The 16,901-nt window shown below is 46.0% G+C and overlaps 1 protein-coding gene across 1 annotated transcript in view; it reads left to right on the top strand.

The window, feature by feature from the left end:
* Positions 1-16,901, top strand: part of vwa2 (von Willebrand factor A domain containing 2) — an 81,070-nt gene that overhangs the window by 48,147 nt on the left and 16,022 nt on the right. The window contains 2 exon segments of the mRNA XM_070873978.1: positions 1,478-2,056; positions 5,010-5,561. Coding sequence (XP_070730079.1) covers positions 1,478-2,056; positions 5,010-5,561 — 1,131 coding nt within the window.

Raw genomic sequence — 16,901 nt, 5'->3', positions numbered from 1 at the left:
CATTTGGCCGTGGATAGGGGCGGCAGCGCGAGTTCCTTTCGACTGGGGATGGGGCAGAAAATGCTGGAAATCTCAGTGGGTTGGCACAGGAAATTTCAGCACAGGTTAGCTACAGAGTAAAGCTGTACAATTACACGTTACCCTGGAAACCTAAATGCTTGGGAATGCGCAGAGAACAGGCCTCATTTTTTCGGCGCTATCAATTAGCTCCACTCACAGAAGCTAAGGTCTTTCTGCGCGGCACTAAATTCAAAGAGAAAAATGGCAATGCTCTCAGATTTTTTTTTTGGCGCTACTTTGGCTTAAAAAATCGGCTGTTAATCTTGAATAGTGCCAAAAAAAGGCAATGTTGAACTTTAGACCCTAAGTATGTGATGTTTTAAAAATTTGTTTCAAGTGTGTTTTTGGGGGTATTCCCATTTATACTTATGGTGATTCCGTACAAACTGAACTAACCATAAGTATGAATGAGAATACCCCTACTTGGATTGATTGGGCCGGCCCACATGAACCGAGGAACGCGTACGAAGTGCCTAAGTCCCTAGGATGCGTGGGTCTCTGCGCAGGCCTTCGCGTAGAGCCCTGGGACCACAAGTCTCCGAACCTCCTTGACCATCAGGTTAGATTTGCAGAGATTTTTCAAGTTGGAGGCATCTGCCTCCGACCGCAATTTCTGGGACATTATAAAGTAAAACTGCAGCAATGGATAAGACTGCTGGACAGTCAATTATCTGACATTGAACCCCTGCAAGTTGGTTGTGGGTGTCCGAATGAAGTCTTTCATAACCCTAATCTAACTGTGATGAAACATCTGGGAAAATATTAGAAAATTTAGTTTTAAAAGGATTAAAATGAAGATCAACCTTAGCAGAAACTGTATAAATATATTGGATACACATGCGCTATTCTAACAATTGTATTTTTATATTATCATCATCATCAGCATAGGCAGTCCCTCGAAACGAGGATGACTTGCTTCCACGCCGAAAAGGGATGAGTTCACAGGTGTTTCAATGAAGAGCTTAATATTCCGGATCCTGAACTACATATTGAAGGGTGGAAGATGCCTGTGCATGGATTTTTTTAAACGTGTGGTGCCATTGCACCCCAACCACCACACGGGCTTGACAGAGCTAGGTCTTGATCCAGTGGCAAGGATTAACCAGAACGACTGGAGACCAGCTCTGCAGCATGGACCTACTGTGCACACATATCGCGGTGTGGGCTGGCCCGTGCTGCCCCTGGGCCCCGATCACATCCCTCTACGAACTCTTGCCGCTCCTATTATAGGAGTGCCATGTAATACAATATTCTATTTGTGGTTGTTCCAGAGTACTGCTGATGATGTTGACTATTTGTTGATGGATAGTTCACCTGAGTATGACATTGTTCATAGTTTCACTAGCTTGAAAAATCACCTTTGTGAATGTACAGAATGAATTAAAACTTTAAAATATATATTTGTTTAATTTAACAGCTCCACTGCATGGCCTCGACTGCAGTGTGGATCTTTTACTGCTAATTGATGGCTCTTCCAAAATGACCCTTGGAGGATTTCTTCAGTACAAAACATTTATGAAAAGGTTACTCCAGGCTGTGATAACTACAGATAGTCAGGTCAGTGTTGGAGTGGCGCAGTTCAGTGATGGTGTCCAAATGGAGTTGTCAATGGGACAAAAGAGGAATGTATCGGAAATTGTTGGGAAGATCGACTCAGTGCGTTTTAAAGGGGGCGGCACAAAAACTGGCAAAGCTCTGCGTTACCTTACCCAGTTTGGATTTAAAACTAGATCGTCATCTACACATGCTCAAGAAGACCATCCCCATGTTTTAGTTCTGCTAACTGACTCAGAAGCAGACGATTCAGTTGCTGAATCGGCCAAGTATGCCAGAGAGCGACAGATCTTCCTTCTTGCAATTGGTAGTCAGAGTCTTCAGTCTGAACTGGATGGAATTACAGGAAATCAGCTGCGTACTGTCACATATTCAAATCCCCAGGACCTCTTCAATAAGATTCCTGAACTCGCAACAAAAATCTGCAACATTGATAATAAAGGTATGTACACTTTCCTAAATTTGTCCTTCACACTTTGTCTTGTCTGATATCAGCACAGTAAGATAGGCATGGGTGCATAGATATGTTGTACCATGAAATCAATGTATGAAAAATCAGTCCCAGACATGATAAATTACTAAGCGCATTTAAGTTGTTAGGTGTAAGCACCATGTGCCGTCATTGACCTGGAATTTGCAGTGGGCAATGATAACGAACTAACAGCGTTCGCTGTTATCACCGCTCTGAAACTGACCATAACTTCAGGATGTTGCGCATGCGCATCTAAACCCAGAAATCCTGAAGTTGCAGTCAGTCATTCACTGCTCCAATACTGGCTTTGCTATGGCTTCTGCTCCCCGCCCCCCCACCCCCCCCCCAATAGCCGGCAATCAGTGACGGAAACCAACCTGGTCTGTTCTGCGGTAGTATCACTGTTAGAAATCCCAATGAATGTTAAGTCTTGTTGGAACTGGAGTAGCTGGGATTTTAAGAGTATTGACCAGTAAGCAAACGTAATGACATGAAAAACTAATTTTTATATTTGTGGAGTGTCAAATTAAGTTTGTTAATGATATTTCAGCTCCCCCATGTGCGAGTCCCAATCTTATTTTTCACTTTCTGTAACATTTTTTAAAGGTCTGGATAAAAGCAGCTTCTCATTTACTCGTTTTCTGACTGTGAGAATTCTGCAATGTGATTGACTGCTTAGACAGCTTGTTGTCGTTACATCAGCATCGCACTAGGGATTCCCACTAAAGAGAACTGAAATCAATTGAGTACCGAAAAAGGCAAACTTCTCGCCAGAGATTGTGAAATCTCTGTGGGCAGCTTTCTTCAGGGCCACCGGCGAGCGCATTTGCTTCGCCACTGACCACAAATTACAGGCCAACCTCTACAGAAAGGAAGGGAGGAGCAAGACTTAGGGTGCATCTAAGTAGTTACAGAACTGTGTTGACAAAACCCAAGGAGCTGGACTTCTGCCTATTCTATCTGCCAGGGAACGATGCATGGTGCAGGGAACCTGACGAGAGGACTTTGTTTTTAAGGAAAAAGATGTGAATTACAGTTTTTCATCAGAACTGCAGAATTAACTCTCTTATATTTGACATTGGATACACATCCACTTTATAGATGGTAAAAGCTGAAGATTTTGAATATCGCAATTATCAAAATTTTAGGGATCTCAAACACTCTGCATAATACGTGACTTTTTGATGTATATCTCTGCACCTTGTCCCTATCAGACAAAATATGCTATCTGTCAGACAAAACATACAACCCTTTGTACCTCCCACATTATTAGAAAATGCCAGGAATGCACTTCACAGTTTTTGTTTTTAACTCCAAACAGAACAGTAAAGCTCTAATGTTACAAACATCCTGGGGAAAGAACCAATCTGTTTTAACAAGTGGGCTGAGTACAAAAGTTACCCTTCAAAACCCCCTTTTCAAAAAAAACCCACCTTTGACCCTTCTACTTTGGACAACTACTGCTCCATCTCAAACATTCTTTTTCTCTCCAAGGCCCTTGCACACATCGTTACCTCCCACCTCTCCCATAATTCGCTGTCTGAATCCCTCCAGTTTGTCTTTTGACGTCCTCACAGCACCAAAACTGCCCTAACCAAAGTCACAAACAATATCCTGTGTGACTGTGATGCTTATCCCAATTCATCTTCCTCAGCCTCTCTGCAGCATGTTACATGGCTGATTGTGCCATCCTTCTCCAACATTTTTCCTCTGTCATGCAGTTTCATAGGAATAAAATTATGAGGATAGTCCTATCACCCAAAATGTAGCTAGTGCATCTCCAGCAAAAGGCATCTCCATCCTTCCTTGACCGTCGCTTCCAGAGTACCCACAGATCTATCCTTGGCCGCCTCCTCTACCTCATCGACATGCTGATCCTTGGTGACATCAGCTATAAATATGGGGTTAGCTTCTGAATGTGTGCTTTGATCCCTCACATGCCTTGGTGCTGGTCAGACTGCTTGTCCAGCATCCAATCTTGGATGAATCGCAACTTCCTCACATTAGAAAAAAACAAAGCCATCATCTTCAGGACCCACAATAAACCTCATTTCCTTGCCACTGATTCTTTCCCCTTCCCTAGACACCGTCTCAGTTAGGTCCGCAATCTTGGGGGTCTGTTTGACCCGGAACTTGGTTTCAGATGCCATATCCTCGCCATGACACAGACCACCTGCTTTCACCTCCTCAACATTATTTGCCTCCACCCTACTTCTGCCCCTTCATCACTGAAACCTTCATGCATGTTATCATTACTTCCAGACTTTGCTCTTCCAATATTCTATCTGGCCTCCCAGCCAATACCATTCATGACCAAAACTGTGGAAAACGGTCACATGCATCCTCTCCCACATATCCCTGTCCTCATTGACCTGCACAGGCTCCCCATCATCCCTGGTCTTTAAACCACTCCAGGGCCTTGCCCTATCCTATCTCTGCAAACTCCTGCAGCCCTGAATCCCTCCCCAAACTCTCAATTGCACTGACTCTGGCTTTTTATGCATCCTCCCTCCTTTCATTCCACCACAAGTGGCAGTCTTCAACCGTTCAGATCTTACTCTCTGGAATTTATTCCCTAAATGTCTCTGCCTCCCTCCCCTCCTTTTAAGAATCTTTCTAAAAACCACCACTTTAAACAAAGCTTTGGGCACACCTCCTCATCTTTCTTTTTCCTGGCTTGATGTTTGTTTTCCTTCTGCCTATTTGGAAAGTGCTGTGGGACATTCTTTACAATTAAGATGTTGTATAAATGTAAATTGTTGTTTGTGTTGTTCAAATCTATACAAGTAGGTACAGGTGACCAATTCTCTCCAGAGCTTTGCACTCCCATCTTGTTTTTTTTTCTTTGGAATGGGGCTGGTCTGTGGAAACCATTACCTTAGTGGGAATTTCTAATTCTGCGTTTATTTCTATCTCTGTGCAGTATGCTTGTCCCAGCCTCTAGATCTGGTCTTTGCTTTGGATGCATCTGCTGGAGTTGGAAAGGACAATTTTGATGAAGTGAAAGATTTCATGAAAAGTGCCATCATGCAATTTGAGATCAATCGTGACATTACCCAAGTTGGCCTTGTGATATATGGCAGCAGATCTCGGACAATTTTTGGCCTCGATGCTTTTGATTCTGGTACTAATCTCCAAAAGGCAATTGGTTTGGCCCCTTATTTGGGCGGAACTGCTTCCACTGGCAGTGCTCTCCTTCACATTTACGATGATGTGATGAGTATCCGGCACGGAGCCCGACCTGGTGTGAACAAAGTGGTTGTGGTGCTTACAGATGGAGCGAGCACCGATGATGCAGCAGTTCCTGCACAGACCCTGAGGAAAAATGGCATCACGGTTTTTGCTGTAGGAATTGGTGACGCCCAGAAGGAATCATTGCTAAGGATCGCTGGTTCGGCTAATTACATGATAACTGTGCCGTCCTATGAAGATTTGAAATATTTTGAAGATATTGTCGTTCACAGAGTGTGTGAAGGTAATGGCATGCATCTTGTTGAAAGCATTTCCAGCATTTTTTTTTTACTATTCCTTCAGACATTAAATTCATGATTGTTATTTCAAGTCAGACTCAGAACTGGCTCGAGAAAAGCTTGCTTTGAAAAGAAAGTGAGCTCCAAACTGCGTCAGAGAAAAGGTCTAGGGAAGTCCCTGATTTGATTTCATTGTGAATGGATTGGTGCAGTTGTGGGACCCCTACAATTGGCCTCAAGATGCCTTGGGGTTAAGAAGGGGAAAAATTGGGTAGCAATCTCACTCTTCAATCACTCTGGTGATTCCTGCTGCAGAGTGCTTGTGTGGGCAATGGATGAGGAGAATATTAGGTTTGGCTTTGATGCACCTCCCCACCCCCCACCCCAACATTTGGATTGCCCACTGATGCACATTGTCAAGGCGTACACATGAATAATGGTCACTTGGGCAAAGTGCTGGAGGATACCTGGCACCCATAGCAGCTTACCCCAGGAGGAGATCAGTGCCTTCAGAAGAGAAGTGGAGGGGAAAAATGACAGAACATAAGAACATAAGAATTAGGAACAGGAGTAGGTGGATGACCTCACATTTTCCGACATTGTATTCCATCTGCCAAACCTTAGCCCATTCGCTTAACCTATCTAAATCTCTTTGCAGCCTCTCTGTGTCTTCTACACAACCCGCTTTCCCACTAATCTTTGTGTCGTCTGCAAATTTTGTTATACTACACTCTGTCCCCTCTTTCAGGTCATCTATGTATATTGTAAACAGTTGTGGTCCCAGCACCGATCCCTGTGGCACACCCACTAACCACCGATTTCCAACCCGAAAAGGACCCAATTATCCCGACTCTCTGCTTTCTGTTAGCTAGCCAATTCTCTATCCATGCTAATACATTTCCTCTGACTCCGCGTACCTTTATCTTCTGCAGTAACCTTTTGTGTGGCACCTTATCGAATGCCTTTTGGAAATCTAAATACAGCACATCCATTGGTACACCTCTATCCACCATGCTCGTTATATCTTCAAACAATTCCAGTAAATTAGTTAACCATGATTTCCCCTTCATGAATCCATATTGCGTCTGCTTGATTGCACTATTCCTATCTCGATGTCCCGCTATTTCTTCCTTAATGATAGCTTCAAGCATTTTCCCCACTACAGATGTTAAACTAACCGGCCTATAGTTACCTGCCTTTTGTCTGCCCCCTTTTTTAAACAGAGGCGTTACATTAGCTGCTTTCCAATCCGCTGGTACCTCCCCAGAGTCCAGAGAATTTTGGTAGATTATAACGAATGCATCTGCTATAACTTCCGCCATCTCTTTTAATACCCTGGGATGCATTTCATCAGGACCAGGGGACTTGTCTACCTTGAGATCCATTAGCTTGTCCAGCACTACCCCACTAGTGATAGTGATTGTCTCAAGGTCCTCCCTTCCCACATTCCCGTGACCAGCAATTTCTGGCATGGTTTTTGTGTCTTCCACTGTGAAGACCGAAGCTAAATAATTGTTTAAGGTTTCAGCCATTTCCACATTTCCCATTATTAAATCCCCCTTTTCATCTTCTAAGGGACCATCATTTACTTTAGTCACTCTTTTCCGTTTTATATATCTGTCAAAGCTTTTACTATCTGTTTTTATGTTTTGCGCAAGTTTACTTTCGTAATCTATCTTTCCTTTCTTTATTGCTTTCTTAGTCATTCTTTGCTGTCGTTTAAAATTTTCCCAATCTTCTAGTTTCCCACCAACCTTGGCCACCTTATACGCATTGGTTTTTAATTTGATACTCTCCTTATTTCCTTGGTTATCCACGGCTGGTTACCCCTTCTCTTACCGCCCTTTTTCACTGGAATATATTTTTGTTGAGCACTATGAAAGAGCTCCTTAAAAGTCCTCAATTGTGCCACCGTTTAGTCTGTGTTTCCAGCCTACTTTAGCCAACTCTGCCCTCATCCCACTGTAGTCCCCTTTGTTTAAGCATAGTACGCTCGTTTGAGACACTACTTCCTCACCCTCAATCTGTATTACAAATTCAACCATACTGTGATCACTCATTCCGAGAGGATCTTTTACTCGGAGATCGTTTATTATTACTGTCTCATTACACAGGACCAGATCTAAAATAGCTTACTCCCTTGTAGGTTCTGTGACATACTGTTCTAAGAAACAATCCCATATGCATTCTATGAATTCCTCCTCAAGGCTACCACGTGCGATTTGATTTGACCAATCGATATGTAGGTTAAAATCCCCCATGATTACTGCCGTTTGAGAGTAATGAATAATGTTTTAAAGAAGGCCACTGGGATAGTAAAGTCTGGATGTGTTTTTAAGTAGCAGTCCGATTTGTAACCTTTAGACTCCAGAGAGTTATCGGCTTACTGGGCAAGCCAAGTTTTTGAGCTCACACATGGTAACACTAAAACAAACAGTAATGTTACAGTATTAGTATTATGAAGACACATCTGGTAGTTTTATAACCGGAATGATAACTCTTATCATTCTAAAAAAAAATGTTTTTTAAAAATAAAAAATTAAGCATGAAGTTTGAAACACTTCTCTTCACCCATCTTCATTTTTTATTCTGCATTCTTTCCATCTTTCACTTTTATTCTTTCATTTTCTTGAATTCTAACTAATATACCCAATTTTAACTCATCCCCACTACTTTGTCTCTTTTTCACCCCTTGATTTTTTTCATCCATTCACAGGCAGCTTTTGTGTGTCACTTCACTGTCATGTGGATGCCTCTGCACTTCCAACTTTTCTCTCCTTCCTCACTTTTTATTTTTGGCCATTTGCTGTCTACCCAGAACCCTGCTACTTTAGGCCTCTTCCTCAGCAACAATGAGAAAAGGTACGGAAATCAGAAATGCACATACAATCAAGCGTCCGGTTATAACACACAGCAATAAGCAAATCGGTGGCACCCAAATGTCAACACTCAAAAATAGGAGGTAACTTATCAACACAGATATATAAAATAAAATGACAAACACCCCAAAACCTTATCAGTGCATAAACAAGGGCAAACACAAATAGAGAGAGTAGCAGATACGGACGGTGTAACATACACGTCACAGAACAAAGACAAATCTGGGGATCAGAAATAGACATAGACAAGTCATAGTTGCAAAATGATGCAGACAAAAATCACATAGCAAGACAGCACACGATGTGAGATTGACTAAGTCAGTAATGAGTACCAAGGAGCTTAAGTTAACCACACTAAAGCAATTAGGTGTTGAATGCTATCTTATTAAAACTGTAAGGGGGAGAAATTGGGAGCATTTACGCCTCCCGTTATAACGGGACGCAAATGACTTTGCGACCGGGCGCAATGCCGCTAAGGGCCCCCTCTAACTTCGGCGGGCGTTTAGCGGCGGCACGGCATTGCACCCCGATCTCCTGCGCCCGGATATCGTGACGTCATCGCCCCGGCAACTAAATTGGGTTTCATCCCCTGAAGCTGCTCCAAGCGATAACAGTGACAGCATAAGGGGACCGGGGCAAAATTTAAAGGGGAGGTGCCCGGCTGCTGCTGTAAAAAAACCTCCCATTTCACTTCCTGCTCCGTTGCTCCATGGGGTTGGTGCCACGATCGATCATCCCGGCACTCTGCTTGATCATGCGGAACCCCCGCTCCCCGGTGGTCCAGGTAAGTGGGTTGCTATTATGCAGAGTATGCAGCTTGGGCCCTTCCCTTTTAATTCAGGGAAGAGCCCCTTGTACGCGGCAACGCTACACGGCCCGGTGCATAGCACTGCTGAGCCGTGCGCCCTGCTCCCACCCCAGGAAGGAAGTGAAGCGCTTGATTTAGCGCTCCCACTTCCTTTCGGGGGTGGTAACTCTAATTTATCGTGAGAGACGAGACTCCTACACCAGCCTCAAAGTCTCGCGCCTTGCGAGCGTTACCACCTCCAGGCCTACAACCGTCCCAAGAGCTCTGCGTTCCTCCAAATCTGGACTCACATTCCCATTCCCTTTTCTCCACTATTGGTGGCTGTGCTTTTAGCTGTCTAGGCTCCAAGCTCTGGAATTACCTTCCGAGACACCTCTGCCTATCTCGCCGCCTTTATGATCTTAAAACATACCTTTTTGACCAAGTTTTGAGCCACTCCTAATATCTCCTCCTTTAGCTCATTTTCAATTTTTATCCAATTATGGCTCTGTGAAGCTCCTTGGAACATTTTCCTACGTTAAAGGTGTTATATAAATTCAAGTTGTTGTTGTAACCATACCACATTGCCAGATCTTAGCAAATTGCTGATTCAGAATTAACACATCAAATAAGGTACAAAACTGGGTTGCGCAGTTATGGGGGATGGGCCAAGGTGGGGAAAGGGTAGCATATCCTCAAAGCAAACAATAAAAACCTGCACCTTCGTTGAAACCTCATGAAACCTCAGGAAGTCTGTTGGGGGAGAAAGCCATCCCATTTGTTTTCACGCTGGGTAGCGGCATGCTATTGTATGGCTGCATCATGAATTTCAGGCTTCGAAACCAGCAACACGTTTGTGTTGTTTCAATGCGAATATAGTTTTTCTGATGTTGCTTACAAAATGAACATCTGAAAAAGGACAAGAAAAGACCAGAAGGTCCATCGAGCAAATCCTGTCCCAGCAATGGAGTAACTTACACATGCCATCATTTCAATCTCTATCTTAAGAACTTAAGCATTAGGAGGAGAAGTAGGCTGTACCGCCCCTCAAGCCTGCTCCATCATTCAATGACATCATGACTGAACTTCTCACATTAACTCCAGTTTCCTGCCCAATATCCATATCCCCTGATTCCCCTAGAGTCCAAATTCCGCCTTTCCCATCCCACAGCCATGCAATCTCCTGGGTGGGATAAAAAGAGAAATAAACCTAAGGCCAATTTAGGAAAATAAAACACTGCAAAATTCCTCTCTGACCTACAAAGTGGAACAAGTTCGCTCCAGGAGATCACAGGGACTGGTGACATTAATTTTTTTTAATTCATTCTTTGGGATGTGGGCACTGCTGGCAAGACCAGCATTTATGTCCCATCCCTAATTGTCTTTGAGAAGGTGATGGTGAACCACCTTCAAAAATCGTGTAGTGAACATCATTTTTCATAGCGGTTTGGTACAACTGAGTGGCTTGCTAGGCTATTTCTGAGCGCAGTTGAGAGTCAACCACATGTGGAGTCACATATAGGCCAGACTGGGTAAGGGCGGTAGATTTCCATCCCGAAAGGACATTAGTGAACCAGATGGGTGTTTACGACAATCCAGTAATTTCATGGTCACCATTACTGATACTAGTTTTTTAATTCTATATTTATTTAATTAACTGAATTTAAATTCCCCTGCTGCACTTGGACAGAATCTGTACAAATATATTAAAGGAGAACAGGAAAGAACCATTGAGGCTATCCCATCCCAGCATGGTATAACTTACCCACAGCATCACCCAGTATCAACATGTTAGCCTTGTGTTTTGGCCCTATGGGTTTTAAAAAATAACCTTTAATATAATTAGGTTCCAGTTAAGTAAATATAAACCACACAATAATTAAGACATATTGCATGTAAGTCATTTTAAATAAGTAAATACAACTAGGATAAACAAACTGAGCAGTATAATTATGTAAGCCGCAGTCCAGTGTAGGTGGAAACTTGTGAAGTTCCCTTAAATAGAGTTCTTCTAGAACACATTATTGAACACAGCTTGGGAGCATGCCAACCTTTTCCATTGACTTCTTACGCTGCACTGATGTCCTTCATCTTTTTCCAAAGAATAATGATCTCAAGTGCTGCATCACACAGAAAAATTAAACAAGATCCACCTCTCTTGATGCTTCTCTAACTGACTCTCAACGCTGGTAATTATCCTGGGAGTTGTTCTCTAAGTCCACTCTAATTTACTTTTTGTCTTTGACTGATCAAACTAGAATATCAAACCTCGCAAGCAAATTTTCAGGAAATGCTTTTTAAAAAGCTCGGGCTTTAAATTAGGTTCGCGGTTTTTTGAGGCGTTGATGTCGGGCGGTCGATAAATTTAGCGCTGGGAGATGGTTTGCATCGGCAGCCTGAAGATTCAGCAGCTGCGCCCTGACTGTGGAGTGAAGCGCGAAGGGAAACGTTCCACACTTATCTTGGGGCGCTAGGCTGGGTGGGCAACTGAATATCCATTGTTAAAGAGCCGGCTTCGTAGCGCCCTGAGAGGCCTCCCTGGAAAAAACTATCTGAATAAAAGACCTTCCCTATGTATTACTCACCCCCAATAAACTTAAATAGCAAAAAGAAAAGAAAAACAATCTCGCTTACCTCATGCAGTCATTCCTTCTCTCACCGCCGCAGGTACAGCTCTGCAGGCCAGCTTTCTCTGGTGGGAGCACTATGAGTTCAGCATAAAACAAATTTTGAAACCGGGTCGATACCGGGGGCGTTGTACTCCGGCGCGACGCTCCCCGGCAGTACTGCTCTGTGTTGCCAGTACTGGCACATTGAAATTGCCAAGCGGTGCGAGTGCTAGCACTTGCGACTGCCAACCCTTTGCCACCCCTGTTCCGACCCTCGTGAAGAGCAGTATCCCAGTGAATTTCAAGCCCCTACTGTTTGGGGGAAAAAAAGTTGGGAAACCCATCTCACCAAGTTGCTCTTTTTTAGGCTGTCTGTTATCTATTTGCTTTACTGCACATCAATCTAGAAATCCCATTTTAAAGTAGTTCACCATAATTTTTTATGCATCGTCTTTCAATAGATCAGTTTACTTATTAAAATGTTCCTTATTTATCAGAATTTTGATTAAAAACTTATCAGGAGGTACTTTAATTAACCATGTCATATTCTTGGTGTTTGGCTCGCTATGGGAAGATTGGGGGGAAATTTTCAGCTACCTGCTTCCCTGTTTAGAAGGCATCCTGCAGTTGAAAATGGCAGGGAAACAGTGGCCTCCCTTGGTTGCTCAAGGCCTGCTCAATGCGGTCGGTAGGCCGGCCATTAGGTGGGAACACTGCACTCCTGCCCAAAACCGCCAGGAGGCTGCTTGGATATCGATGCCTTGTGCTGATTGTAATTTTCAAGTACAAATGGCTGGAGCCATTTCGTAAATGTTCCGTAAATATGTATCAGGCGGTGATAAGCCACTCTGAACATGGTCTGGAATATTTTGTGGGAGAATTTTTGTGAGGCCACTGGAGAGTTACCTCCCCTCCCCTGCTTTATCATAGAATCATAACAATTTACAGCACGGAAGGAGGCCCTTTCGTCCCATTGTGTCCGTGCCGGCTGACCAAGAGCTATCCAGCCTAATCCCACTTTCCAGCTCTTGATCCGTAGCTTTGTAGGTTACGGCACTACAAATGCATATCCAGGTCATTTTTAAATGTGGTGAGGGCTTCTGCCCCTACCACCCTTTCAGGCAGTGAGATCCAGACCTCCTCCCACCCTCTGGATGAAAAATATTCCCCTCAAATCCCCTCTAAACTTCCGACCAATTACTTTAAAATTATGCCCCCCGGTTGTTGACCCCTCTGCTAAAGGAAATAGGTCCTTCCTAGCCATTCTGCCTAGGCCCCTCATAATTTTTATACACCTCCAATAAGGGCCCAAGTTTCGAGCCGCACCTAGGACGGCGCAGTCCCGAACTGGACGCCCGTTTTTCGCGCCACAAAGTGTGCCAAAAAAACCCTCCAGATTCTCCAGCTCCCTGCAGGTCCTCTGGTCCTCGGCGCAGCGCAGCAGGAGCTATAGGGGGCGGAGCCAGGTCCCTGCTCTGAAAACAGTGCCGGGACCTCTGCACATGCGCGCTACAGTGGGCACGCAAGTGCAGTAGCTCCAGGCGCCCGAAACTGTGTGGGAGGGGCCGAAGCAAGCAGCCCCTAGCCCTGGCCGAATGGCCTCACTGGGGCTGCGTGAATAAGGCTCCTCCCACGTTCAGCTCCTGCTTCCTCCCGACCCGACTCGACTCCCGCTTCCCGCCTCCGGACCGTACCCGACACAGACCCGCCTCCCGCTTCCCCCGCTTCCCCCCCCTCCCCCCGACACTGGATCGGACCCGACCCGACTCCCGCTCCCGCCTCCGGACCGGACCCGACACCGTCCCGACTCCCGCTTCCCCCCCCCCCCTCCCCCCGCCCCCGGACCGGACCCGACCCGACACCCCCGGACTGGAGCCGACCCGACTCCCGCTCCCGCCTCCGGACCGGACCCAACACCGACCCGACTCCCGCTTCCTCCCCCTGCCCCCGGACTGGATCCGACCTGACCTCCCTCTCCCTCCCTCCCCCGGACCCGAACCGAACCGACCTCCTCCCACCACCCCCCCGACCCACGCTCCCCCCGACCCGACCCAACGCCACCTACCTGTAAATCTGGTGCTGGGGACGGGTTCTGCCCGATGTCTCGGGCCCGGCCTGTTCAGCCTCCCTCACCCTTCTCCTTTCCCCCCCCCACCCCAATCTCCTCCTCCCCCCAATCTCCTTTGCCCCCCATCTCCATCCCCCCCATCTTCTTTCCCCCCCATCCCCCCATCTCCTATCCCCCCCATCTCCTTTACTCCCCCATCCCCCCATCTCCTTTACTCCCCCATCCCCCCATCTCCTTTACTCCCCCATCCCCCCCATCTCCTTTACCCCCCCTTCTCCCCCTCCCCCTCCCCCTTCTCCCCCTCCCCCTCCCCCTTCTCCCCCTCCCTCTCCCCCTTCTCCCCCCTCCCCCTTCTCCCCCTCCCCTTCTCCCCCTCCCCTTCTCCCCCTCCCCTTCTCCCCTTCTCCCCCTCCCCTTCTCCCCCTCCCCTTCTCCCCCTCCCCTTCTCCCCCCTCCCCTTCTCCCCCATTCCTCCCCCTTCCCGCTTCTCCCCCTCCCCCTTCTCCCCTCCCCCTTTTCCCCCATTCCTCCCCCTTTTCCCCCATTCCTCCCCCTTTTCCCCCATTCCTCCCCCTTTTCCCCCATTCCTCCCCCTTTTCCCCCATTCCTCCCCCTTTTCCCCCATTCCTCCCCCTTTTCCCCCATTCCTCCCCCTTCTCCCCCTCCCCCTTCTCCCCCTCCCCCTCCCCATTCTCCCCCTCCCCCCCTCCCCCTTCTCCCCCTCCCCTTCTCCCACTCCCCCTTCTCCCCCATTCCTCCCCCTTCTCCCCCATTCCTCCCCCTTCTCCCCCATTCCTCCCCCTTCTCCCCATCCCTCCCCCTTCTCCCCATCCCCCCCTTCTCCCCCATCCCTCCCCCTTCTCCCCCATCCCTCCCCCTTCTCCCCCATCCCTCCCCCTTCTCCCCCATCCCTCCCCCTTCTCCCCCATCCCTCCCCCTTCTCCCCCATCCCTCCCCCTTCTCCCCCATCCCTCCCCCTTCTTCCCCATCCCTCCCCTTCTCCCCCATCCTTCCCCCTTCCCTCCCTCTGCTCTCCCCCTCTCTCCCCCTACCCCCCTCCTCCCCCTCCCCTCGCTTTCAGAAACACGGACACTGACAGACGGATAATGAGAGACACACACAGACAGACAGAGAGATAGAGACACTGACAGAGACACACTGGGGGGGGGGGCATCCCAGCACGCTGTTGGAGGGCTCCCGGTGCTGCAGTCGGTAAGTAGAAAATGTTTTATTTATTGATTTTTAAAAAATTATTTCTTAATTTTTTTGGATTGATTTATTGGTTGATTTATTGATGTATTTATCATTTATTATTGATGATGGCTCTTTATTTGTAAAACTGAAGTGTTTAATGTTTGTAAACTTCCCTTTTAACCCACCCCCCCCCCCATTCCCTACGCCTGATTTGTAACCTACGCCTGATTTTCCAAAGTGTGGACAAGGTTTTTTCGAGCGTACAAAAATCTTCACTTACTCCATTCTAAGTTAGTTTGGAGTAAGTTTTCACTGACGAAACTTTGAAAACAGGCGTAAGTGGCCGGACACGCCCCCTTTTGAAAAAAAAATTCTGTTCCAAAGTGAAACTGTTCTAACTGACTAGAACTGGAGCAAACTAAATGACGAGAATTCCGATTTCTAAGATACTCCATTCTACACCAGTTGCTCCTAAAAATCAGGAGCAAATCATGTGGAAACTTGGGGCCTATGGTTTCCCCTCAGCCTCCTCTGTTGCAAAGAAAACAACCCCAGTCTATCCAATCTTTCCTCACAGCTAAAATTCTACAGTCCACGCAACATCCTCGTAAATCTCCTCTATACCCTCTCTAATGCAATCACATCTTTCCTGTAATGTGGTGACCAGAACTGCACACACTACTTTAGCTGTGGCATAACTAGTGTTTTATACAGTTCAAGCATAACCTCCCTGCTCTTGTATTCTATACTCCCGACTTCCAGCATGGCTCGCTCATGCAGCTGCAGGATTTTCGTGGTCCCCCCTCCTGCTGTGACGATCTGCCCGCTGGCACTCGGATGCTTGGCAGCTAGTCCACTGTATTTTAATAAGACTTAATCCATCAGGCGGGTGCTGCTGATGTGCCACCGACTTCGTGCGTGTTTTGGATGAAAGTTCAAAAATGACCCTTATTTTATTTAACTGCTTATCCCAATCTCCCAGCGTCCTTTGCTATGTATCATAATCAATAATGTGCCTGAGGTAGCCACTAAAGTTGATCCAAGTCGACATAATTTGACTCGATTTATATCTGAAAGAAACTCCAGAGTTCATCTATGGTCTGAAAATGCTGTAGGTGCAATTAGATGAAATTCAAATAGGGCATCAGATTTTTAAAAATTTGTTCCTGGGATGTGGGCGTCACTGGAAAGGCCAGCATTTATTGCCCATCCCTAATTGTCCTCGAGCAGGTGGTGGTAAGCCGCCTCTCTGAACCGCTGCAGTCCATGCAGTGAAGATTCTCCCACAGTGCTGTTAGGCAGGGAGTTCTCGGATTTTGACCCAGCGATGATGAAGGAATGGTGGTACATTTCCAAGTCAGGATAGTATCCGACTTGGAGGTGGTGGTGTTCCCGTGCGCCTGCTGCCCTTGTCCTTCGAGATGGTAGAGGTCGTGGATTTGGGAGGTGTTGTCAAAGAAGCCTAGGCAATTCATTTTCTGATGTGTTTTTATTTAAAAGCAATTCAAAATTCTGATGAATAAATGTTACTTTTAATAATAAACCAATAATCCTGATCTATTGAAAGGTGATGCATGAGCTGAAACAATTGTGGTTTAAATGAGTTATCCAACCTGATTAATTGTGCAATTAAACACAATTATTTAAAAGTGAGGCAAATTATCACAAGGTCTTAATGTCACTTCCCTATTTGTAAACCCGACAAAGCTTTACAATGCCAATGATATTTAATACAACTATCTTAAATATCAACAAAACCATGATTTTTTTGTAAGCACAATAACCATGAACTTCTAGAATCATTTTTA

Source organism: Pristiophorus japonicus, chromosome 3 (assembly GCF_044704955.1).
Source record: "Pristiophorus japonicus isolate sPriJap1 chromosome 3, sPriJap1.hap1, whole genome shotgun sequence".
NCBI lineage: Eukaryota > Metazoa > Chordata > Chondrichthyes > Pristiophoridae > Pristiophorus > Pristiophorus japonicus.
Note: the sequence above shows the minus strand (reverse complement) of the source record. Positions and strands in the feature narration are given on the sequence as shown.